Here is a 26,224-nt window from a genome sequence, read left to right as displayed (position 1 = left end):
GATGAACGAATTTCAGCCACCCTACTTTCTCTGTGGTCTCCACATGGGTGTTACTATGCTCTGGTGTGTCCTTGTTAGTCATAAGAGATGGTATAAGTAATTTCTTGCTGATTATAGGTAAAATGTCAGAGTTTGTGAGTGACCAACTCTGAAAAATTAACTGAGCAAATTCAAGGTTATCCTTGTAATAGTGTTAATCTCACTTGCATTTTGTTGTTTTCCTGGGGTGAGAGGACAGGGTGGAGTTATAACTAGTAGATAGGGAAATAGGCATAATCTGAAATGTAAAACTTTATGTTGAAGCCCATAGTGAATTTTGCTACTTAACCATTAATGATGATGAATGTGATTATTAATTATTTTAATGGCTTATTTTCTCTCAAAATTGGTCTAAGACAGGTTGAAATCTGGGTATGTCTCAAGCATGGAAGAAATGTTGAGAACTATTGTTACAGGAACCCCAAAGGAATAAAAGCAGTAAGAACTCAGAGTCCAATAAATGCTTAGATAAACTTCAGAGTTTCTTGCAACAGAGCCTTGCACTTTTGAGCTCATGTTTCAAGTTTGTGGCAAGTTACTTTGAGTGGCCACATGAAATATTTTGCTCATGACCTTATAAATTGGTCTTTTCAGTAGGAGAATATATTAGATCCCCAGAAACTGAGGAGCTTCACTAACTCTGCTTCGGCCCTGCCATCCTGAGGGCTTCCTTCCCAGGTAAGACGAGGCTGCTCACCTGCTCTGGTTTGGACAGCATTGCCTGTGCTCTTAAAAAATAAGAGATGGCATGCTGAATTTGGGAATGAGGACACCAGAGCCACATGGTGCAGGCCATGAGCTCTTTCTTTACTGATTTCTGGAGGCTCCTGAAGCCATGTTATTTGCACAGGTTGTACATACTTCCTACAAGGACCCCCTTAAGGGTCCATTGTCACTCCAAGCTCCCTACTCAAATGGCACAAAAAGACTCTAAGGAATGGCAGAGCATCAAGGCAAAAGCATCAAGGAAAGACAGAAGAAAGCAATACTCTATGCCTCAGAAGTACTGTGGGGCAGAGTGTAGAGAACAGGAACCCTGGCGCACTGCTGGTGGGAATGTAGACTAGCCTCTGTAGGAAACAGAATGGAGATTTCTTAAAATATTGAAAATAGATCTACTGTATGATCCAGAAATTCCACTCCTCACTAGCTACTCAAAGAATACAAACACACTAATTCAAAGGGATGGATGCACTCCTGTGTTCACTGCAGCACTGTTTAAATAGCCAAGTTATGAAAACAACTAAGTACCCAAGGAAAGGTGAGTAAAATAAGAAGATGTAGTATATATGCACAACTGAATACTGCTCAGCTCTAAAAAAAGATGAAACCTTGTCATTTGCAAGATAGTAGATGGAACTGGAAGGGGATTATGCTGAGTGAAATAAGTCACAAGAAAAACAGATACTGGATGCTTTCATGCTTTCATTCATATGTGGAATATAAAGAATGTAAAACAGAGGAACAGATAAAACTAAACCAAAAACAAACCCTAGACATCTGACTGTAGAATTGCGGCTACCAGATGGGGAGGGGAGGGTGAGATCAGAGGGTGAAGGGGCCCAATGGGCTGTAGAGGAAGATTATGGGTGCTTAGGTGATGAGTGTGGTAACATAAATTGAAGAGGTGTGAACGTATATGCTGTGAAACGTATACAGTGTTGTAAACCAATGTTGCCTCAATTAAAAAAAAAAAGATAAAACTGAAAAAAAAAAAGACTGAGAAAACTTACTCCTTGAAAAATAAATGTTTGATTAAAAAGAAAAGAAACAGCCTGGGGGGGAAGGTGTGGGAAACAATTAAAGCAGACAGAAAAACGTTTATTGTCCATTGTCAGAGAAACCAGGACAGTGTATGTAGATCTGCTTATATGAACTCAGAAAATGGTGAGAACATTCACTAAGCTTATAACACTGGGTGCCTTCAAGCATGCAATTAGGTGGGTGCAGGACTCCAACTGCATATAGTAATTTATGTGTTGAGATTACAAGGGATTCTTTCTTCTTTCTATTTTGTTCCCAAAGTACATTTCAAATACAAATATAGTGTTTAAGTGGGAAAGTTCTAATAAAAGTGTATTAAGGTTTGGGAGGTTTTGAAAAGGTGAAGGAAAGCATTTGAAGATGTACTCAGGGAGACATTTGAACTTTAAAAGCATTATTTTGAAAACTTGGCAAAAGAATACATTCAAATAAACAGTGTTTTAAAATTTCCATTACCTTAACTAAACTATGAATTCTACGATATGTTATGGCTTTAATTAGCCTCCATACCCATGTAAAGTCCTAGTCCTGCCACCCACACTAAAGACAGTGCTAAAAGGCTCAGGTCCTGACCAACTTACTCAAGGTGAAGTGAAAACCAATTGAGTTTCTTATTTCCAATTGTCTTAAAAATCAAGAAAGAAATTTAGAAATACATTTATATACAAATCTTTAAAGCCGCTTGTAGAGGACATGTTCACACTGCAAAATTAAATAGATTTACCTTCACAAATATTTGATGCATTCTGTTGAGAGACAACTGGAGTCTGCTAAAAAAGAAAAGGCAAGGAGATTCAACACAGTGCGTGATGGAAGTTAAAGTCAAAGGAACATTATTAAAATAAATACTTGGGGAGTACACATCTCTGCTGCATAGCTGTTCTTTTAATCACAGGGACAACAACTAAAAACACACTCACCCCAATCCAATCTTTGCAGTAAGTAACAACAGACTGGAAGGGTGCCCTGGAAGGAGCAGCGCCACCTTGCACAGGGACTGCCCTACTCCATCACCAGGGTGGATGGATGCCCCGCCCTCTAGAAGGCAGCAGCACTTTTGCAGTGGGCATCTAGCATCCAACTTCCGTCTCGGTCCATCATTTAGTTGTTGGCTACGTAATTGTAAATGTCAGGATACAGGGTCGTACTAGGTCAAGCTGGGCTTCTTTGAATAATGGGCTGGCCCAATTCTGGCCAGAATCTGAGTGTAGTCAAGACTATGTGTGCCTCATACACAATAGTCAACCATTAGCTCCCTGACCTGGGGTGAAAAGCAGAAATGAGGGGATCACATGGGGGGATCACATGGGCGTATCCCATGGGCAAGATGGATCATGGGGGAGCAGAGAGCCTGCCCAGACTTCAGATGTAAGGCTGACACACAGAGTGAGGCGCCAAAGTCAAGTGAGGATGTGAGCCTCTCGCAAGCGGGGATTCCAGGTTTCTCTTGGACTATCTTGGGAGCACTACAGTTGTTAGAGCTGGCTGATGTTCACCTTAGCAGGAAACATTTTCAACTTTCAATAAGTGGATAAGGATGAACATTGTGGGAAATGAGCCATGTCTAATGCAAAATTAACTTACCGTCTTCAGCATAGCTGGTTTTTTCCTGGGAGAGAAGAGAGACTTTGTTAAGCATACAAAGATAAAGCGGAGCTGACCACTGCTCATTTTAATCTCAAATGTAAACTGGAATAACAGAGGTGATATGTAGAAGTGTAGGAAGACTACGCTTGAAGGATGGAGAGGGATGGAAGCAGGATTCAGTCATGATCCTCTTAGTCTCCCATAGGGTCCGGGGACAGATGGCAAAGGGGTTAATTGGGGATAAACAGGAGCGCCAGTTGCCAGGGAGTTGGCATAACTGAGCTCTTGTTCCAGTTCTGCTATTAATCTGTGACCTCAGGCCTCTTTCTCTCAGCTGTGCGGCCCGTCTGAGCTTTAGTTTCCTTATCTGTGAAACGAAGACCAGAATCAGTGTTTCCAGAGCCCTCCCTCCAAAGGCACAGGGGCAATGGCTGGGGTGGAGGGTGGAGATCTGAGGGTGGCCAGAGGAAAGCTGCAGCTGTCACCTCCCCATGCCAACTTCCACCCTGCTTGCAGGTGACTGTTCTCCATGAGACAACTGCCCAGGATTTCACTCCAGAATAGAGAAATTCAAACTCAACATAAGTTTGAAAAATGCTGTGAATTGTGGTCCTGAAGGGGCTTGTCTGAGCTGACATTCTGGTTTGCCCTAGCTTCATTAGAAGCTGGAATCTGATGTTGCTGAGAGTGTATGCCTCTCTCCTGAGTTTATTTCCACTGTTGGCTGTGTCTCCTGCCTTATTTTTGTCTGGGAAGAACACTACTACTTCCCAGTGCCTCTGAGATGCCTGGCACTGGCATAGACTCTTTATATTCATGTGTTATTTAAACCTGACAGTGATCTTTAAAAATGGAGATGCTCATCATATTTGAGAGATTAGGAAACTGAGGCTCAGATTAAGTAATTTGCTGAAGGGGATAAAGTTGAGTCAAGAGAGACATGTACAGTTTTGGTTAATAAACCCCTAAAATGAAAGATTTCCTAGCTTTACGGGAAGGCAGATTTAAGATTGTAACTTTGCAGGCCAGCTTTAGACATATTTAAATGAGCTTTAAAAATTACCTATGAGCAAGTGTAAATTATGGGATGGCTGTGGTATCATCACAGTCCCATACCCCCTGACTGTTCGCAGAACCCCTTGATGTTCAATAAAAAAGGAAGGACTCGCTTATCTGATTTTTGAAAGGAACCTTGGCAGTGTTGCTTTTGATCGAACACCCCAGTGTGTGCTGGGCCATTTCTTTACAGATCATCAGCACTTGAAAGACAAGTCAAGGACCTAAAAGTAAAGCTGAAACCTCTACAGAGTTTCTGTTTGTGTTATACAAGTCAGTAAACTCAAGATTGAACTAAAAATTGATGGGAGAGAAGACTATTAGCTCTTAATTTTAGCAGGGGCACCCCAGTTCTACTTGAAGCTTGCCAAGGAGGCAGAGGAGAATAGGCAGTTGGGTTCATTTCCACACGCTGCAGAAACACACTGATTATAATGTGAGGTGCACTTATTGCGCAGGTGGGCACTTCTGGATGGAACTAGCAGAAGAGCACCCTTGCCCCCAGAGTCTCATTGAGGACTTCTTTGTGGATTTGGGGCAAGCCCTGCTCACAACAGCAGGGGAGACCATCCCCTCAAATCTCAGAGCTGCTTCTCTGCACAGGTACTCACCCGGCCCTGGGCAGAGGGCACGGCACAGCAGGCGAAGATGGTGACTTAGTGTCCCAGACCCCGCCATTTCGACCTGCACAGACAGACACACAGGTCAGTCTCCAAGTTTTCAACCTGGGCTGTGGCCACAGTGACTCTGGCCGTGTCAGCAGGCTCAGAAACACAAGCACATTGTTTTTGTTACTCTGAGTTAGCATATACAGGTAGTGGAGCTTGTGAGGAGAACCTGTAGGTAAAGGTGATGAAACAGAAGTAGGATGCAAATTAAGGACTCCATCTTAACCTTTCTAAATGAACTTCTTTACCTTCTGGGCCAAGTCCACAGACCCTGATCCTGCGGGCTAACGAGAGCCCCACAGGGTTCAGTGCGGGGAGAGAGAGTTCATACTATCTTCTCTAGTCACTGCACAAATGTGCACACGAGTGGTGCCCAGAGACAGGGAGGCACAGACCCACCACTCCCGACATGCACCTGTGACGATGCTTATTCACAACCACATTTAATACTTCCATATGTCCGATTTCATGTGCAGAGGCTATTCATTCACCTGAGTCCTCAGGACCCCATTGCACAAATAGAGACAAGTAGCCAGTTACTGCCCAAACCTCATCATCTTCTTCTTCTTCTTCTTTTTTTTAAGATTTATTTATTTATGTATACAAGAACTGGGGCACAGGCCAGAGGTGGGGGTGGGGGAGGGTGAGAGGATTCATCAGAGACAGTGGGGAGCAGAACAGGCAGACTGACTGAAATGCACTGCTGAGGGGAGCAGCGGGTGAGGCAGGAGAGGTCTGCTGCACCATGTGGGTAGCTCCCTGGCCAGGGATTGAACTCGTGTTGCAGTGGCTGCGGACAGCCCCATAGGCTGTGTCCCAACCCCTGCACCACCAGGGAGGACCCCAAACCTCATCTTCTGAAGTCATAAAAGGGGCCAGAGGACCTTGTCCAGTGCACCCAATTTTCCCTCTCCCTACCTGAAGATAGATGTCATCAATCATTAGCAGGGAGACAGACAGAGCTTCACCCTTCACTGCTGGGATAGGGAGAGGGGCCGGGCTCAGTCAGTCCCCACAACATCCCTGGCTGCCTCCTCTCAGGCAGACGCTCACCTGCCTGAATATTGTTGCTCTGTGAGACAAAGGCTCCTCATTGAATTACAATGAAGTGAATAAATATGTTATTAAGAAACTACTGTATTTTTAAGTCCACAATTCCTGATAGGCTCAAAGGGAATAATCTATAAACATAGATTGGACCTGCCCTCAGTATATGTTATTTTAGCTTTTGAGAAAAAACACACATAAGTAAACACTGAAGTAATAAACGCCAAGAATTATTGGAAAACTCGTATGTGTAAAGCATGGCAGGGCTTACAGAGGAGGTGAAATAGAGCTAGGCCTGTCCTCTCTGAATTTACAATTAAAGACCGTCTCATCTCATAGGGCCACCTATTCCAAGCACAAAAAGAGAAAATAAGACCTCAAAAAGTATCAAAAACAGAGATATTGGAGCTCATTCTCATGTGCTTTACTGGAGAGGTGTGCTCAGCCTTCCCTCAGAGCCCTTCTACTCCCTACACACTTTTACAAAGGTTTCCATCACCCAAGTGCTGATTCTGGAACATTCCCAAAGGAGAGCAGCAGCAGAGTGGGCTGCATGGACTCCACATGGCAGCCTTCCTGGCTCCAGCAAGGGAGTGTCCCCTCTGTTGTGCCTTCACGTACCTGCCACCTCACCCGGACATGACTTCTAAAAACATTTCATTCAGAGACTCCCTTTGCAACTGTCAACATTTCACATGACAATAAGGGAAATAACTGAATATGTAGTATGGGGCCAACAGTATTTAATTCTCTAGTGAATCAAACAAATATAGTTCATATTCTCGGTACTTCAGATTGACACTGAATAATACTTTCTGAACTACTCATCGATTTCGGTGGAAGATTTTGAGGAAGCAAAAACAAACAAACACCAAACTAAACAAACCAAACCAAGAAATAAGGAAGTGGAAAGGTCTGAGTCAGTTTCCTCCCAGGGGGGTTCCCTCTGCTTAAATGCTGGAGATTTGCATTCATCATCCTTATCCCACCTACGGTCTGGCTTTTCTAAGTGTCCCTTTCCTTCCTACTTCAAAGAGTTGACCAATGTCTTCCTTTCCCCTGCCCTCCCCATGAATAAATGGCTTCAGAGGAGAGGGAGGGCGTGCCAGCCTCCAGGGTGGTGCTGGGGTACAGCACTGGCGGGGACCTGAGGTCCTACAGTTTTGCATCGTGAGGTCAGGGTTCTAGTTATTTCCATCAGAGATTGGCTGGGTGACCTCTTTCAAGCCACTGTGCCTCCCCCTTTGAAATGAGGACACCACCACCGTCTACCTCACCTACCTCAGAATTATTGTGGTTATACAATAGGGTAACTTTGAAAATGGAAAATATTAGCCAAATATAAAGTCATATTGCCAGGAAAGGGCTGAAAGTATCTGAGAGTCAAAACATTATGCTAAGTGAAAGGATCCAGGTGGAAAAGACTTGTTTTGTATGACACCATCTATATGAAATGTCCAGAAAAGGCAAATAAGTCTATGGTAAGGGAAGGCGGGTTGGTGGCTGCTGGGGCTGGGGCGGGAGCAGTGTTGACAACAAAGGGGCCTCTTCCTCAGGCCTGGAAATGGGAAGCCCTGACTTCCCTCACATTCCTTTGCCCCTTGTCAAATCTCAGCACTCCTGCCACTCAGGAAGCTGGTTGTTTTGGGGGTGCCAACTTCCTTGATGGTCATCTTGAATAAAACTCCTTCATATAAAGATAATTTTCTTGATTCAGAGTTTGGCTTTCTGGGTGTCAGCAAAAGACCCTGCTTGGTCATTTACACTCCCTTTGCTTTTGTGTGCATGGATGGCCAAACCCCTTTTTAGAGCATGTACTCCTTGCACCCCTTAACGTTTGGGTTCCCTGGTCATGTGCTAACACCTTTTACAAAGATACCACCAGAGAACAAATGAGGATAAGGTCTTCTGACCTCAAGTATAATAATTTCACAAGAAAAAAAATGCCAAACACAATATACTTTACCTAAAGCTGTCCTTGGAGGAGAGCCTGGCTTTGTGGAGTTATTTGGCTTAGTTGATCTGTTTACCATGGGAGCTGTTAAAAACAGAAAACACAGGCCTGAGTTTCAGTCATTCAGGGCAGGCCCTCTCCCAGATTTAATAACTAATGTTATTTCAGTTTCAACTTGTCTCTTGAAAGTATGATCCTAAATCAATCAATATGGAATTTCCAGACTGAGCAGACTGCCTTCTGACCCTACAAGGAAGTGGTTTTGTTAGGGGAAAAAGGCTATCCCAAAGCTAATTCCATACAGGCTTTGTGGACTCCACCCCCACCCCAGGCCAAAGCCAAAGACACTGGGAACTCCAAATCCCATCACCACCCAAGGGAAGGTGGCTGGGACCTGAGGGTGGGGTTAAGCAGCCAGGTGGATACAAAAGGCAGACATGTGGGCTTTGGGGCTCTCTCCATTTTGGGGCCCTCAGCCAGCTCGCGGCGTCCGTCTAGCTCTGAGAGTGACTTTGGGGTTTCCAGGTCGTCGGATCGGGTAGGACGCATTAAAGACTTTATTTCCCTATTTTCTCCCTGAGTTGTACATTTTCCTTATTTCTTTTTCTCTTGTAAATAAACCTTTTATTAACCCTTTTGCGTGTGTCTGTAGTAGAGTATTCATAAGTCCCTTTAAAGCGCGCGGGTGAGGACCCACAGCCAGGAACCCGTTTAATATCGGGGTTGCTCTATAACAGTTTTACCTGAACTAATCTTTCCTTTTGCTGATAACCTGGTCCCACCCTCTTTCCTCTATAAACACCCTCCATTTCGTGTATCTTTCCTTTTGCTGATAACCTGGTCCCACCCTCTTTCCTCTATAAACACCCTCCATTTCGTGTAACCCCTTGCAGTATCTAGCTGAGATTCATGAATCATTTAATAAAGCCAATTAGATCTCTAAATTTGTGAATTTTGTTTTATAACAGAACTTAAACACATACACACACACACACACACACACACAAAGGAGATTCACACTTAGGGAGAAATGCATTATGGAAATAATGCATCAGATCAGAGAATTTGCAAAGAATAGGAGACACTCATTATGTAACAGGGTGGTCCCCAGGAAAGGGGGGTATTCCAGGTTTCCTGCCCCACCCAGGGGAGGGTGGAGCTGAGCAGAGAGAGAAGAAGCTGGAGAGGAGACTGAGGAAGGAAGGAAGCAGGATAGAGCCAGGAGACCTGGAGGAGGCACATGAAGCAGAGAGACACATGAAGAAACTGCGCTTGCCTTTTGGTCGTGGACTGGTTGACACAGATGTGGGTGAGAGACCCGTGGGGAGGTGACAATGGCAGTTTTTGTCTTGATTTTGATTTTGCTCTTTTTCTCCATACTTGTCTGGCTTTTTCCAATCCTTTTCTGTGGGTCCCCACTGGAAGATGCTTTAGACTTGTGGCAGGCTTTGGGGCTTTGCTCTGGGCCAATCCCATTTGGATGGATTTTTACCCACAAGGGAACGGGTAACTTTGGGTGCTTGATTTAAAAACTAGATTCTTTGTCTTTGCTGTATTGTTCACTAATTGTATTAAAGTTCCTTCCCACTAAAGTCTCATCTGTTTTGTGTTGATGCGGCAGATGGCAGAACCTATTTTGAGCAGGCAGGTTTGCAGGGTCTGGGCTGCCCCTCTCCCTGCCCTGTAACAGATTTGGTGCCCGGGCCTCCCCGGTGGTGCAGCAGTTGAGTGCTGGGTCGTGAAGCTGTCCACAGCCTCTGCAGCGCCGGTTCGATCCCCGGCTGCTCCCCGGCCACCGGAGGAGGGTCCCACATGGCGCCCAGACCTCTCTTGCCGCCCGCTGCTCCCCTTAGCAGTGTACTTCGGTCCTTCTGCCTGCTCTGTTCTCCGCTCTGGCTCTGGTGAATTCTCTCACCCTCCCGCGCTTCTGACTGTACCCAGTGCTTGTATAAATAAATACATAAATCTTAAAACAAAACAAAACAAAAAACAGATTTGGTGCCCAACATGATTTAGGACAGAGCCATCCGTGGTTAGTCAGCCCCATGGGGCAATTGGGCTTCCCTGTGGCACTGGCTCCTATAAGCACAAATGTGATTTTTGGTTTCTCTAGTGTGTTTGTTTCATATGTCGATTTGCTGTTGAAAAACTGGCTTGGGCTTTGTAAAGATTCACACTTAGGGAGAAATGCATTGTGGAAATAATGCATCAGATCAGAGAATTTGCAAAGAATAGGAAACACTCATTAGACACACAAGCCTTTCTCAGGAGAAACATCTTTAGATGAATATTGTTAAAAAGAGAAACAAGTCCCAAATGGAGTCATTCATACTGGACCCCATGAAGACTTAGTAACTAAAGTACTTAGAGAGTCAGCCCCTCTCAAAGTGGAATTCTAAGCCAATCAGTCTGGAGTTTCTGGTCTGTGCCAGTGAGGTGGATCTGCATCGTAAAACTCCTGCTTCCTCTGAGGAAAGATGGTTTGTTGAAATAATCTTTTCTTTTGCTAATAGCTTGTCCCGCCCTCTTTTTGGTTGTAAAAACCTCTGCCTTTCTACTTGCTAGATTGGATGCTGTCCTACCATGGATTCTTAAGTAAAGCCAATTATATCTATACATTTATTCTGTGAGTTTTAACAATCTAGTGAAGATGAAAGGAACAGTCAAATTATTTAATGAGGGATTTTGTTAAAATGAATTGGAATTTCATTGGCTTGGAATTTCATTTGCCAGATTGGAGGTGGAGTTCAAAGGTTTTTTGTTTTTGTTTTTGTTTTAAATCAGGAGACTTGCATGGAATCTAATAAAGGACCCAACCTCCTTGCCATAGTAACACACACTATTCCTCTTGGACTTTGAACTTTGTCTCTGGTGGCAGAAGTGGGGTATTGATTTGAATTGATTGTTTCCTGGGAGTGGGTGGCTCAGGAACTCAGGTGGGTCTTGAAGCTGGTGATGATATTTAGAGAGCATGGGAGAAGGTTGCTACATGGTGGCAGAGAAAAAACCTGAGCACTGCTACTTTGGAGTTGAGATTATTAGAAAAGTAATGTTACTTGAAGAGGAATCTTCATACAGGAGTATAGTCTCCATAGTGACTTCCCAGACTAAACCTCCACTGATCTGAGGGTATGTAGCCCTGGTTTGGAAGATTTTTCGTTTGTAATTGAATTTGTTTTTTCCATGAAGCGTTTACAAATCAAATTCTTCTAATGCGCCGGAGAGTTAAAAAAAATCTATATTTAAAAAATTTGGACACAGCAATTTCATGCTTTCATTTTTGGTTCTCTCAGGTATTATTCCTGGTGCAATGTTTCTAAGGTAAATATGGTGGCTTTTGACTGGGTGTGTATTTGGTTTTATGGGAAATCTATTCTAAGTGAGGACACTGAAGATAATGTTAGGGGGAAAGGGTGTCCTGAGCAAACTCCATACAAGTTTTGTGAATTCCACCCCTATGACACTGGGAACCACAAATCCCATGATCACCAAAGGGAAGGTTGCGAGGACCTGAGGCTGGAGTTAAGCAACTAGGCTCTCTCACTTTTGAGTATTTATCTGGCCATGTGGCCGGGGGCTTGGGGGCTTGACCATGAGGCCTGCTAGGTTTTTCCGCCAGCTCGGCGGGTCATTGGGATTCCAGGTCAGCGGAAGGGGTAGCACGCATTTACGAACTGATCTCCCTGAGTTATTCATTTCCCATTTCCCCTGCCCTTGTAAATAAACCTTTTATCAACCTTTTGTGTGTGTCTGCAGTTTAGCATTAATAAGTCCCCTTTAAGCGCATGGGTGAGGACCCACAGTCAGGCAACCCCATTTTATATTGGGGTTTGCCCTGTAACAATAAGAACTAAGGTACTTTCCTAATGTGAGATGAAATCATTAAATCATGGAGAGAATGGAGGAAGAAGGTAAAGAAAGGCTATGAAACAGAGCTTGGTCACTCACTGATGCTCTACTTCACCTGCCAAAGCAAGCCAATGTGTGGCTAAAAGGAGAGACCCCTGGAGGTGCCCACCTGGACTCATCATTTCTGAGTCCTTGAGTGCTTGCTTCCAAATAGTCTTGTGATTCCCCAATCTACCTCTAGATGTTTCTGGTGCTTAAAACTGCAAGCACTTGCCTTTTGCCGATGGGAGTGAAGTGCTTTCTGTGGGATGAATATAGTTTTCATCGTCAGCTTCCACAGGGACCACATAATCAGCCTAAAGGAAAGGCAGAAATAAATGAAGATTATGCTAGACATTTCTAGTTTATGATATGGAAAGGAGAGATTTAAAATAATATTGATTGAGATAAATATACATGCCATTAAATTTATGCAAATTGTATAATTTGATGGTTTTAGTATATTCATAGAGTTTTGAAACCATCACACAATCTAAGTAAATTTTCATCACCCCCAAAAAGGAAGCCAACACCCCATTAGTCACTTCCTATCCACCCTCCCCTCTGATCTTGTCAACCATGTATCTATTTCTGTCTCTTCTAAGATTTGCCCCCTCGGGCCATTGCACATTTGAAATCATGCAACATGTAGTCTTTTGGGACTTTTTTTTTGAATAATGATTGCAAGTTTCAACCATGTTGTTGTATGTATATTTACTTCATTTCTTTTCATGACCAGTAATATCGCATTGTGTGAATGCAGTCATGCACTGCTTAACAGGGGAGACTGATGATATAAATCCAGAGTTGGGGGCCTCCCCTGGTGGCACAGCGGTTGAACGCTGGGTTGCGAAGCTGCCCGCAGCCTCTGCAGCACCAGTTCGATTCCCGGCTGGTCCCCGGCCACTGGAGGAGGGTCCCACATGGCGCGCAGACCTCTCCTGCCGCCCGCTGCTCCCCTCAGCAGTGTGCTTGGGTCCTTCTGCCTGCTCTGCTCCCCGCTCTGGCTCTGGTGAATTCTCTCATCCTCCCGCGCTTCTGACTGTACCCAGTGCTTGCATAAAATAAATAAATAAATAATTCTTAAAAAAAAAAAAAATACAGAGTTGGGCAATTTGCACAGGTGTAAGAAGCAAGAGCAGCTGAAGGAAAGTGAAGGGCTGGTTCCTCTACAGGTCACGCAGGGCCCCAGGACTAGGGCTCCCTTTATGGGTCCTACTGCTCCCATCATATATATCTGAGGAGGAGAGAGAGGGAGCAGAGAAAAGAGAAGGTGGAGGAAAGAGAGCGAGAGAGGACCGGGAGGAGAGGCAAGGGGGGATAAAGTCAGGGAAATGCCTTGTGAAGGAAAGAGAAGATTCACAGGAAACCAAGGGAGGAAAAAGAGGGGTGATAAGTGGGCACAGACCCAGTCGTGCTATACCATGTGCCGCTAGTAAATGAAAATGTTTCAAATAAGATCACATGCACCATTTTAAGAGAAACAACATGCTTGCAGTGTAGCAGTGGGAGCTACGGGAGGAGAGATGGGGTGGGGTGGTCAGAGCCCAGGACACAGGGCTCGGGACTGCAGGGAAGGAGCCTGTCAAATGGCCCTGGCGCCTGTGCCCTTACCACATGCATCCTCCTGCTTGGCCTGGGGAGTCTTGGGGACAGATTTACATTACCTCATCCTCGAGTAGTTCTTTGGGTTTCGGTGGAACTTGAGGTTTCTGCAGAGAAGTCGCGGCTGGCAGAGTGGAGGCCAGCCTCGCCTTTGCGGAAGGCCAGCTGGGCTTACTGGGGAGGGTCTTACTGAAGGGCGGAGACTGCCTCTGGCTTGATCGATTGTCTTGAAAGGAACAAGAAAAAGTGTAAGACAAAGGATGGAAGCCACCAAGATTTAGGAAGTAGGAGAATCACCAGCATTTATGTAGCCATAAGTGATTCATCAGGGCATTCCTTAAAGGAGAACAATCACATGTTAGGTGAACAGTGTCAGTGTCCACGGACTTACATTATGAAAACCAGAAGAATGTCCCTATCAGAAATGTCCTCCTGGGGGAGTGACGGAGACCTGTAGACACAGGATGCAGATAGCCTGGGCTGGGGCAGTATTGGGGCGGGGCACTCCTCGATGGCTCACTTTGCTCTGTGAATCCTTAAGGCCAGTGCTGCTTCATCCTGCTTATACATAAGAACTATGTGGGGAGCTTTTAAACCTGTCAAGTCCAAGCTCCACTCCAGACCTAGTAACTTAAACTTCTAGGGAGGGACCTGGTATTAGAGGCTTTAAAGGTTTCCCAGGTTATTCTATGTTGTCAGGGTTGCTTCTACTCATTTGGGTCAGCCCTTCAGTAGTTCCCCCCAAATTACAGTGAATCCATGAGTTCCCCTGTACAGGGCTGACCTCAGCAGGGATCAGAGGAGTCCAGGCTCTGAAGCCCAAGACTGAGGGCAGTCCTCTGACCTGCATCTGCCAGCTGCTCTCCTGTGGGCTAGCTACCTGTCATTGAACCTCTTTGAGACTCAGACTCTTCATTTAAACAAATGAGGTTTGTAATAGTCACTTAGAGATAATTGTAGGGATTAGGAAGAGAGCAATGAAAGCAGGTGGGTCATGTGTCTGGTAGAGTGGGTGCTCAAAAAATGGAACTAAGCTGATGCAGGTCATGTGGTGGAGGGCTAAGGCCTCACAAGCCCACCCAACTCATCCTGCGGATGTGGATTTGGACATAATACACAGTGAGAAAACCTCAGCATAGGAATAACCAGCAAGTTCCCCATCTAACAGCCCGGGCGCTTACACTGGCCTCAGCCACTCATACTGGCACCACTGGATTCCTGCTGCTTCCTCCTGCAACAGTCCAGCCCTGGATTGAGGCAGCTGCCCCTGCCCGTCAAGCTCCCAGCTCTGCTCCACTGGGGCCATCTCCTGCCCTCAGCTAGCACTTGTGCCTTGTGGAAGGTGTGTGCTTAACTTCACATAAATGCCCCCTGGGGAGCCTCTTTCTGGGTGGCACACCAAGCCCAGGCACCAGAGCATCCACTTGCTGTGCCTATGAGTTGACAGTTTTTGTAGTTTTATTTGTAGCTCTTGGAGTTTGCTGAGATTTCCTAAGGTAATAGTTAAGCCCATCAGAAGTAGCAAACACAGAAGACAGGCTTTGAAGAGGGTACTTTTAAGTGAGTCACTTAACCACTCTGTGGTTTCCTGAACTGTGAAATGGGTCTAAGAGCCTCTTCCCCCAACGCTGTTGCGATGATTGAACAAGGTCATCACCAAATATGGTGAGTAATGTGGGGAGCAGAGTGGTGAAGAGCATGGGCTTGGGAAGCTGAGTGGTCCAGTTCCCATCCAACTCTGCCACTGATAAAACCTTGGCCTGCTGGTTCACTCCTCTGAGTCTCACTCTCTTCCTTGGTAAAGGGGCATGGACACCTTATTCATAAGATTATCAAGAGGGTGAAGTAGGTCTCAACAGTAAATCAACTAATTTGTAACTATAAAGAGTTTAGCAGTCTGTCTTGCTTGCTGCTGAATGCTCAGTGCTTCACATGACTCTGGCACATAGTAGGTGCTCAATAGATCAGTTGTGGAATGAGGCAAGGGGCAGTGTGTGGTACCCTGTGAGGAGGCAGCTAATGGCAATGTTGATGGTCATGGGCCTTTACCCTCTGGACAGAGGGTCCCTGTGGTCACCAGGGGCCCCTTTCTCTCCTCAATTAAAACTGGAACACAGACTTCTTGAGGGATACTTAAAGCAACACTTGGGCCTGAACCCCCAATCTGAGCTGTGTCCATTTAATCTTGGAGGCTAATTCTAGGCTTAGGTCTCCTCACCCCAACCCCCACAGAGTTACAAATCCACAGCCAAGGCCCAGTGTGTCAGCAGCCATCGGGATGTGTACATGGAGGAAGGATGGGCTTAGCAGACACCGGGGGTCTTGCAGGTCATCCTTGTTCTGTACAGATGTCTCAAGGGAAATTGCAGAAATTCGTGTACAGGAAGCCCAAAGAGAGGCAGGGACTACTGGGAATTGGGTGGGGACAACACCCAGGAGCATGCTGGCTTTAGTTTTTGCCCATTTCCAACATTCCCCATTTAAGAAGGATCCCTTCCCTGTCAAGTAGGCAAAACTTTCAGCTGGGTGCCATTACCCATGAGTGACCAGAGGACCAGCTTGGAGGAGTTGGAAGTGGGATCAATTTTGCCCACCATCCTGCAACCTTGGCCGATGCCCTCTCGCGGCCCCACTAGCATGGCGCTCAGGGTCTGGGCCTGGGCTCACCTACGTACTCGCCCCTGGCAAAGGGCAGGGCTGGGTGAACCGTCCTGGTCTCCTGCTCGACAGGCGGTGGCTCATAGCTGTCGTCCCCGGTCTCCTCGGCCGGCAGCACGTACATCTCGGAGTCAGAGTGTTCATCTGGGTTTTCATAATCGCTGTCCTGCAAGTGCAGACACTGCTCAGTGCCTGACGGAGCCTGGACCTCATGGCAGAGTCTGCCTTAGGGGACCAGACTGCTCCTCCAATGCAGGGGGGAAGGGAAGCAAGGCTTGGAGGGGCAGCACCACGGGAGGCAGCACCAGGGGTAACGTTGGAAGGCAAATTTTTCTGCACCCAGGACTTATCAGCCCACCACCATTTACCATCCAGACCACCATCCTGGGCGGGGAGCTGGGGGACCATTTAAGCTGAAGGGTGTTAGAAACTATGTCAGCAAGGAAAAATCATAGGAAAAATATACTTCAAAAAAACAAACAAAAGAAAACAGAACCCACCAAAAATTGAATAACCAACAGATTATCATGAATGCTGACAGCTAAAAAAAGTAAGTCTAATAAGGAGCGGGTAGAGGCCTGCACGGCACAGGATACATGACAACTTCAAGTAGATGATGGGGCTTATTTTTAAATAAGCGTGGCAAGCTCAGAGGTTGGGCTTCCAAAGGACTCAGAGCCTACTCTGTTTCTTCTGTTTTTTGTTTTTTTTTACGTAAATATAAGTTTTATTTAAGTTCATATTGAAAAAACGCGGGCGTGGTGTAAAGCACAAACAGTGCAAAGGGCGTTAAGTGAAATCCTCTTCCCAGCCTCTCAGTTCCTCTCCCAGAGGCAGGGTGACTTAGCTTCTCGTGCATTTTGTTCAGAGGTAGCTTTTGTGGAGAGTTTTATGTGAATATTAACGGGAGGAAATATTTGATCAAGCACTTGAGTCCTCTGACCTGTGTGTCCACCGCTCCCGTGTTCTGCAAGGACACACAAGCTCCATCCATGACTTCCCAGGGAATGGGTCATGCACCCGCCTCATAGCCTCCCCTCAGAGAACTTACATTCTGGGCGTGGGGAGACCAACGACAAACAAAAAGTGAATAATAAATAATCAGCAGATATGCAAACACCCAAGATGGTGATCACTGGTGACAGGTGCTGGTAAGGGGACCATCAGGACCCCACCTCAGATAGCAAAGGGAAGAGGGTTCTGCCCTGGCCGGGGTGCAGGAAAGACCTTCCTGAGGAGGAGGCATTGAAGCCAAGCCTGCAGGACAAGGCAGAGCCAGCCAAGTGAGGAAGAATGGAGCTCTCTTTGTTTTTTCCTCTTCTCCCTTCTTCCTCACTTGCCCAAATGCGCAAGACTGAAATCACTGAGGCAGACAAGATATTGCCCTGTTGCAGGAACCGGGGGCAGCCTGGTGCCTAGGTTGTGATGAAAAGGCCCTGCTGAGGGGCTAAATGGTAGTCTGGACAGGCCCACAGGGCAGGACATCATAGTCCTGGAGGCTCTAGCAACAAGCCTGCATTTTATTTCATGCAGTGGGAATCCAATGTGGCAAAAATAATTGTTTAGTCAATTCTTGTTATAGTTGGTCATTTAATTTTGGTTGTTTGACTTTGGGGCACGGTCATCCCCACCTCTTTAGGCTTATTTTATTTTGTGTTTCTGAGCCCCGACGGGGTGCCCATTTTACAAACTTGAGCCAGAGCACTGGGTTTCCTTGGCTTCCCTCTGGGTGGAAACCAGTCTCTGCTTTGCTCCAGATGTGGCTCGGTGTGCAGCCAGCAGGGGGCGCAGCTGCAGTTCAGCTGAGAGATCAGGGGCCAGGGTCCTCAAAAGAACTCTGCCCAAGTGACCCACAGAGAGGCCATCTTTGCAAAGAGAGGCCCTCTTGTAAAACCTCTTTTCTCTCACTTGAGAAGGGAGGAACTTCTGTCTCCTAATGCCCTAAATAGACTCCAGGCGGTGTATATAATGCAGAGCTGAACCCAGGCTCTAGTTTGGGCACTGCCCAAGGTCTTGGGTCCTCATTCCGCAGGGTCACTGAGTAACTGCGTGATGGTGAGTAACTCCTTTTCATCCTTTTTCTCCCAGTTTCCTAATCTGTAAGAAGGAAGATGTGGTTCTGTGGAGGCCTTCTTGGTTCCCTTCCAGATATAAAACTTACAGGCAGGAGCAGGTTGACATTCTGTATGACTTTGATGTCCATGAGGGATAATTATTGTGAAATAAAGTTTTAGGATGTTTTGCCCCAACAGGAAGTGACTGCTGGGCCCTGTGGGTTGAAGGACCTCCTTAAAGAGGCTGACAGTTAATTCTGACACAGCACCCTCAATGTCACCATGGTGGTCAGACCTTTCTCTCTCACTCTGTGGCCCCAGAGCTGTGCTCATGTCCTCTGTCACAGCAAGCACCTTGGTGTTAAAAGCCTGCTTCTGAGGGCCTCCCTGGTGGCGCAGTGTGTTGAGCGCAGTGCTGTGAAGATATCCGCAGCCTCTGCAGCGCTGGTTCAATTCCCAGCCGGCCAGAAAGAGACCCACATGGCATGGCAGACCTCTCCTGCCTCGCCTGCTGCTCCCCTCAGCAGTGTCTTTGGTCCTGTTCTGATCCCTGCGCTCTCTGGTGAATCCTCTCACCCTCCTGCACCTCAGACTGATACCCCAGTTCTTGTATAAATAAATAAAATCTTTAAAAAAAAGATTTAAAAAAAAAATAAAAGCCTGTTTCTGAGACTCTGGTGGCCTGGGTTTGAATTTAGGAACTGCAAGTAACAGAACGTCTCCTTGCCTTTCCCTGTAAAATGAGCAGGGCCGATACGCAAAATGCTTAACAAGTAACATGGCCCAGGGGCTGAAGAGAGTCCCACGGTCTCCCGCTGCGCCAGGGTTTGTTTAGGGCTCCTGGGCAGGGCTCAGGTGGTACTGGGACTCTGGGGAGCTCAGGGGCATCGGCCAACTGATATGGCCCGTTTCCAAGTGTGGCGAGCACTCTGGATACCAACTCTGATAAGCTGCCTGCTCACAGAGGTGTGGCGAGTGTTACTTGAGGCCGTGCACACGAAGCTCGTCAAGGCACCACAATGTGACCGTAACCTCAGCCATTATGAGGTTACCCCATCTTCTCCGCAGTGCCCTTCCAGCCCAGCGCTCTCCCCGCTGCCATGTGCAGCTGACGTCCAGTGCATGGCTCAGAAGCAAGCCCTGTGAAAGACCTCCCGCTGCCCTGGTGAAAATGGCACCCGCCTGTCCTTGGAACAAACACTCACAAAGTCATCTGACCACTGCTCCTCTTCATCTGCAGGGTTCTCTGAAACGACATGTGGGAAGCAGATACACAAGCGTAAGTGTCCACGGGCAGCCTCACCCGGCAGCCATGATCTCTGCCCGTGGGTCCCCTTTACTTGGCCTTGAATGGTAATTACAGTCATCTGTGCTCACCCACGGTCAGCGCCTCTGTTTTTTCTTAAAGAATCAGTTCTCTAAGTATAAATAGAGGTCCCACTGGAGCAGAAAAGTGTTATGACTCGCCCTGGCTTTGCAAGGGACATCTTTGGGACCTTAAAAGTAACTTACCATTAGGACCTGCCCTCCATATTGTGGGGATTCTAGGGATTTCTTTGAATCAATATGTGGATGGTGAGTTGGCAGAACAGGGGGCAGGGAGTCAGACAGGCTCTACTCCCAAGGAGTTGGACAGTGGGCAAGACACCTAAGATCTCAGAGCCTCAGTTCCAGATCTATAAAATGAGGGGCTATCTTCTGTGATCCTCTCTGGTTTTAACTTGGACTTATTTATTTAAAAAAAAATTAGCCAATCCTGTACTCCATGGTAGACAATATTCTCAGAGCTTTGTACTCATTTAGCTCTGTCTAAAACCTTGTGAGGAAACTGAGGCATAGAAAAAAATAAGTCATTTGCCCAAGATCAGACAGTACGTGGTAAAGCCAGGAGCTGAACCTACAAGTTGACTTCCTAGCGCATGCTCTGAATCCCAGCCCTGTGCTGCCCCACTGTCTTTGAGCTCCAGGCTGCAGACATTGGCCTTGGCTCTACAGGGGCAGGAAAATGTATATGACAGGTCTCAACTCCTGAACAGCTTATGCTCTTGAATAGCAAAATAGATCTGAATTATGACATCCAGGGAGAATATGACCCTTTTCTCCAAAACACATTTGAGTACAATAAACATGGCATCTGTCCCATCACATACACGGACCTCTGAAGGTTAAATATAATTCACTCTGCTGTGTGGGAGATCAACCTGATACAGGCTTAGATGACAGCGTGGCTCCAGTGACTTTATCGTCAATTGTCCTGACTCCTCTCCCTTCAGCTCCTCTCCCTCCAGCTGCTGCTGGAGGGTATGGTGGATGCTCCCTCAATCCCCAGAAGCTTTCCTTATCACTTCTGTCCCCTGCCACCGCAGATCACTGACTCTATCTCCAGAGGGGGTTCGGAGGGAGGCTCACAGAGACACAAAGAAAGGAGTTGTGGAGCCAAAACTGGGGCAGGAAGGAACTCTTTGGGTCTCATTTTAAGAGGTGGCCACATTTTAAGCAATGGCAGCTGCAGCAGCACCCCCTGGGAAAAAACATGATTGTCACGAAGAACTTCATTCTTTAAGTGGGGTCAAACTGACATTATTGGTCAAACTGACATTAACAGGAAATAATTTTTTTTTAAATCGAAGTGTATTTGACATAAAACATTACGGAAATTTAAGGTGTACACCATGTTAATTTAATGCATTTATATAGTCATGATTGCCATTGTAGCAATAACCATCACCTCTATCACATAAAAATTTTCATTTCTTTTTAGTGGTTGGCATCATTAGTTCTAGTCTCTTAGCAAGTTTGATGATTAGAAAACAAAATTGTAGAAAATAATTCTCATTAAGTTATCCTTTGGACTGTCTTGTACCAAGTTAGAGTGCATTGCAATCATTAGCATTTGCCAAGTAACTTTAGAAGAACTGGTAAATAAATCCACTTCTCCACATGGCCACCTCTCTTAGCAAGTGCGGGGGGAATTGAGTTTCTGATAGCTTAAATTTGGGGATAAATGGAAGCTGAAACTTAAGTCAGCAAGATATTTTTGTTACAACCATTAAAAATAAGAGTCTTTCTACAGTGACTTTGTAGAACATATTTCCCTGCTTTTGTCAACTGCATTTGCTGGGCCCTTCCTTAATGAGCCAATATCCACTTTATGACCACTTACTAGTGGAAGTCATTGCTGTAGTCATCTAATGAGTTTCCCTGTTTCCATTATCTTTTCCTCTCCAACGTGGCCTTCCTACAGCTTCTAGGAAGCTGTTCCTTTCTTTAAGAATCATCAGTGGCTGCCTATGGAATCAAGTCAAGGTTCTGTGTCAATACCTCCATCCATGTGGCAGCCTTCCTCAGTCACTTACAGTGATACCCAATGTCTTCTTGCTCCCATCCTGTGCTTCTGAGCATTCTCTGCCTTGCTCATGCTGTTCCCCCAGTCCATCTCCTTTTTCATGGAAATCCCTGTGCTCCCTCCTCCATTAAAATTTTCCCCAGCCACAGCCCATCAATATTTCTCTGGGCCCTCTCATGCTGCTAGCAGTTCATACATGCAGTTCATACATGCAGTCGCATGTGTTTCCTTCTACCCTGTACTATGATGAAGCTGTTTGGGTCTCTCTATACTAAAATGCAAGACCTATTTAATTTATCTTCGTATCTGGATGATCTTTTGCATTTGTACTCCATGCACTAATAAATAATAATATAATGATATGTAATAATATAAATTTTATATAGTATTAATGGCATCTTTACATACACTAGTATATATTAATATAATAATGTAATGTTATCATATAATTTAATGGTATAGTTATTAAAATTAATATAATGAAAAATAATAAAAATATGAGTCAACAAATGAGTCAAGTGATTGAAAATTAGGACAATAATAATTATGTATTGAACATTTCCAATGTGCTGGGAGCTAGGCTAAGTGTTACAAATGTATTTCTTCATTTATCCTCAAACAGTAATAAGAGGCAGCTGCTGTTACTATCTTTGTTTTATAGTTGAGGGAACCAGGGCTTCCTCTGAGGGGCTGGAAAACCTGATTGAGGCCCATGGCCAGTGGTGTGGGGCTGGCTTGGAGGTCAGCCTCTCTGTGTTGGCTCCTGCAGCTGAAATCTCACCTGAATTTGGCCTGGACTGGAAACTTGCCCCTCCACTGAGCATGCAGGTAAAACCTAGAGGAGACAAGGATGACCCGATCCAGGAATTGTGGTGTATCGGGGGGAGAGGGGGCAAAAACATCAAGTGGTAGATGTTATTGGATGGTTCCCCACCAGCCCCAGCTACACCCAGACTCAGGTCCCAAAAGTGACTAACTCACAGCATCATACTTCTCAAGTCAGAACCTTGCAGGCCCTCACTTGGACTGCAAAGTCCTAAGCAGTGAGTGGCTCCCGCATTTCAGGGAGCCTCCCAAAGTGTGTGGGTGGTATGTTTAGAACCATGTTCCCTGGTTTCAAATCTCGACTTTCCTCTTTTCTGTATGCTTGGCAAAAGGCCAGTCCTTGAATTGTTTATAGCTCAATTTCTTTGCTGTAAAACAAGGCAGGACTACTGCCTCATGTCTTTTGAGAATCAAGTTATATCACACACGTGAAGCACGTAGCGCAGCCTACTTCACCACAAACGGTGTTACTTGCTTGGGTCTTAATATACCCTCAAAACAATGCCAAATCCTTTTTGTTTTCAGTAGCAACCATGCAGTATGGCCACCTCAAAGAAATGGATCCAGGAAAGCCTCTGGTTAGTGAGTAAAATGCTTAGGAATGTTGAGCTCTCACTTAACTTGGGTCAGCTGGTTAAATTTTGGGTATGGGTTGGCCTACCCCCACATCCCCAGGCAGCTGAGATGGGCCTCTGATCAGGGAAAGCCTCTGCTGTTGTGTCATGTACCTGGTTTGGGATTTATGCTCCATTTACTGTGTCATAATCCCATGCCACACAATAAAGCACCTCTCCCCTGGCTGCCCCGCTGTGTGGTTCACATCTGTGGGCACAGCACCTGGCACAACGAGACATGTGAGAATGGTCACGATGGCTCCATCTCAGCGTCTGCTCCTGGCCAGGACATGCGGGGTTTTGAGCTTGGGCTCTGGGGTCAAGCTGTCTTTGGCCCAATTGCAATGCTGCCGTTTGCTAGTAAAGCAATCACAGGCAATTGCTTGGCTTCTGGACCTGCTCATCTTTCAACGGCACATTAGCAGCAGTACCTATAGTGCAGATTTTGAGACCATGAAAATGAAGCAACACATTCAGAGTGCTTGGGTGAAAGCCTGGCATAAGGTAGGACTCCACAAACGCTGGGATTGCTGTTCATTTACTTCCTCTAACTCACAGTAATCTGAAGGATAGGCTTTATCTCCAGAACAAATATGAGACTCAGGGGCATTATAAAACTTTTCTAAGTTCACACGGTGTTTATGTGGCAATGCCAGGATTCCAGCTGAGACTAAAAGGACTGAAAAGTTTCAGATCTTTTCGCTAAACCCCCCAGTCAGGGAAGTAAAAGACTGAATCTAGACCAACAGCCGTGTGTTAGACTGAGGACAATCCAGGGAGTGGTTGACTTTCCTGGCCCATGTCCTAGCACCTGGCGGTAACTCCCCAAGTTCAGAGAAATGTAGGAAAGGAGGGCTTGGAGGTTGCAGGAGGCTGTTTGGGAAGGTGAAACTGAAGTGGGGGTCTGGAAGCCTTGGACAAGAGAATGAAGGGCGCCCTCTTTTCACCCACTAAGATGGGGCTTGAGTGGCAGTCCCTGAGCAGGGCTTAGCGGGTGCTGGGTGGGGGCATGATACAGTGCACACGTGTACAGAACGCACAGCTGTTCTGGAGGGTCACAGGAAAAAATGCCAAGTGGGCAAACGAATCTAGCTTCCGTGCTAGCTGGAGGAGGCTCCCATCATGGTGACACTGTAGTTCTGAGGCAATTTGGAGATGGAGAGACTGACAAGGATGGTGTTTGAGTTACTCAGGTGTGAGGAGACAAAGTCTGCACCAGGCTGGGCATCTTGGGAAGGGAAAGGAATGTCTGTCAGGACAGTAAAGGCTGCCATGGGGAGAACTTGAGCAAGGGGTTCTGGATCATCTGCCCCAAGTCCCTGGGGCAGAGGCTGTTGTCATCCCAACCGTGGGCCTAAAGGGGTGCGCCCCTCAGCAGCATGTCTGACACACAGCCTCAGTGTGGCTGCTGGTCTGCTCTGGAGGTTGTGTGTGCTCCAGGCTGCTAGGCCTGCCCAGGTCTCCCCTTACAGCGCTGGTGGTGGGAACCAGTGGGAAGACTGCAGTGAAACAGCAAGGAAAATGGCAGGAAGGTGGGCCAGCCGCAGTGGTGGGTCAGACACCGGAAAGGACCAGAAAGACAACTAACTACAGAGGCTACAGGGGAGGCAGGAGTGCCCAGTACCCTGAAGCGCCTTTCAAGGGATGTGGTTTAGTGTGTGGAGATAGGGCCAAGGCCAAGATCCAGGCTGACTGGGAGAGGTGATTTGCAACAAAATATTGAACATCTTAGAAATTCTTTTGTCTGCATGTTTACTCGTCTCTTTCCAAGGCTCTGTTGACAGGGGGTGAATGTACAGAAGTCGGAGACATAGTCTTGGCTCAGCCATCACCTGGCTGCGTGACCTCGGGAAGTCAGTTTGCCTCTCTGATCTCTAGCTATCTCTAGAGTAATCTGGAAGGCAAGACCAAGAGACAACAGAGCAGGGACACAAACAGTGTCCTATTTCACTTCTTCAGTGAACAAAGGGTTGTTCCCCATACCCTGTGTTTCTGTGGTGGCCATTTATTTACCCAAGAATCCCAGGCTCAGCATCTTCCTTTGACCTGAGGAAAAATCCTGTGCTTGAGCCCCTCACCCTTCAAATCACTCTGATCTCTTCCCTGCAGGGATGGGTTCACCCTCTCAGGTCCACCCAAAAGCCCTGGACGTCAAGGCCCAAGGGCACAAAGACAGAGGGCTTGTTCAGTTCTAGTCTCCCCGGGGGAGTTGTGAAGGCACCAGTGGAACTTCTGTGATGGCCTCTGCAGACTCTGGAGACACTGAGCCTGTTCTCCCCTCCCTCACTCCCAAACCAGCCCTCGGGCTTCAAAGATACAGGAAGTTGTGAAAAGTATGAAAGTGCAGGTTGTGGAGTTCAAATCAGAAGCTGATACCGGGGACCTTCAGAATATTAGGAAATGTGCCATGAAAGTCTGAACACCTCAGCTGGGGTCAAAGGGAGGGAGGAGTAGGAACTAGAGGTGGGCTTCTCTTTCCAGGTTGCGCTAACCTTGGGCAGGTCACTTAGTTGTTGCTGAGATTCATTTTCCTCATCATTTCTATAAATGGTGTTAAGGATAGTTAAAGGAATTACTGTCTGGACTGACTTCAGCACAGCAGAGCAGAGTAAACACCATGTCTGGATTGTTTTCCTCCCCACAATAGTACCAGCAGACTGAGTGGACCATGAGGAAGGTCTCTCAGACACAAAGCAGGGTTTTTGGGTCCGAACTGACAACAGCAGTCTCCACAGGGTCCTGGTCTACAGGAAATCTGGACCTTACTCTTTATGTAATTCAAAGCTCTCAACCAGGAGAGGAGGTCATTCTTAAATTTAGGATGGGTGTCTTTTGTGTATCAGTGAGTAGAATAGAGTTTCCTTCCCAATAGGTAAATAGCATCAGCTGAGTATTCTGAAATATTCTTACCTGAGGCATAGTCCCTTTGAGGAACACTTGGGGGTGCTTTGACTTTCAACCTGTAGATAATAACATTAGACAAATGGTCAGCGGGGAGAAATGCTGTCAAGGTCCACAGCAAGAGCAGATGTAGAGATAACACAGAGACAGTATGGCTTCTTATAGACCCGTGACACTGAAAGACTTAATCTAGTTCATGGAGTGAAGCTATTAATCAG

The 26,224-nt window shown here is 46.2% G+C and overlaps 1 protein-coding gene across 5 annotated transcripts in view; it reads right to left on the bottom strand.

Annotated features, from left to right (window-relative positions):
* Nucleotides 1–26,224, bottom strand: part of BLNK (B cell linker) — a 60,199-nt gene that overhangs the window by 11,313 nt on the left and 22,662 nt on the right. The window contains exons 3-12 of one of the 5 annotated variants that reach the window (XM_037496003.2): nt 26,016–26,065; nt 22,448–22,501; nt 19,526–19,566; nt 16,276–16,432; nt 13,671–13,834; nt 12,239–12,320; nt 8,128–8,199; nt 5,058–5,130; nt 3,388–3,412; nt 2,528–2,573 (exon numbers count right to left, since the gene is read on the bottom strand). In XM_037496003.2, the coding sequence (XP_037351900.1) occupies nt 2,528–2,573; nt 3,388–3,412; nt 5,058–5,130; nt 8,128–8,199; nt 12,239–12,320; nt 13,671–13,834; nt 16,276–16,432; nt 19,526–19,566; nt 22,448–22,501; nt 26,016–26,065 (764 nt within the window). Of the gene's footprint in view, nt 1–2,527; nt 2,574–3,387; nt 3,413–5,057; nt 5,131–8,127; nt 8,200–12,238; nt 12,321–13,670; nt 13,835–16,275; nt 16,433–19,525; nt 19,567–21,483; nt 21,609–22,447; nt 22,502–26,015; nt 26,066–26,224 lie in introns of those variants that run through there. The other 4 variants (XM_037496004.2, XM_037496007.2, XM_037496005.2 and 1 more) reach the window with 4 other exon arrangements.

This window comes from Talpa occidentalis, unplaced genomic scaffold (genome assembly GCF_014898055.3).
Source record: "Talpa occidentalis isolate TD23 unplaced genomic scaffold, MPIMG_talOcc4v2.1 talOcc4.8, whole genome shotgun sequence".
Lineage (NCBI taxonomy): Eukaryota > Metazoa > Chordata > Mammalia > Eulipotyphla > Talpidae > Talpa > Talpa occidentalis.
This window is presented reverse-complemented; position numbering and strand designations above follow the sequence as displayed.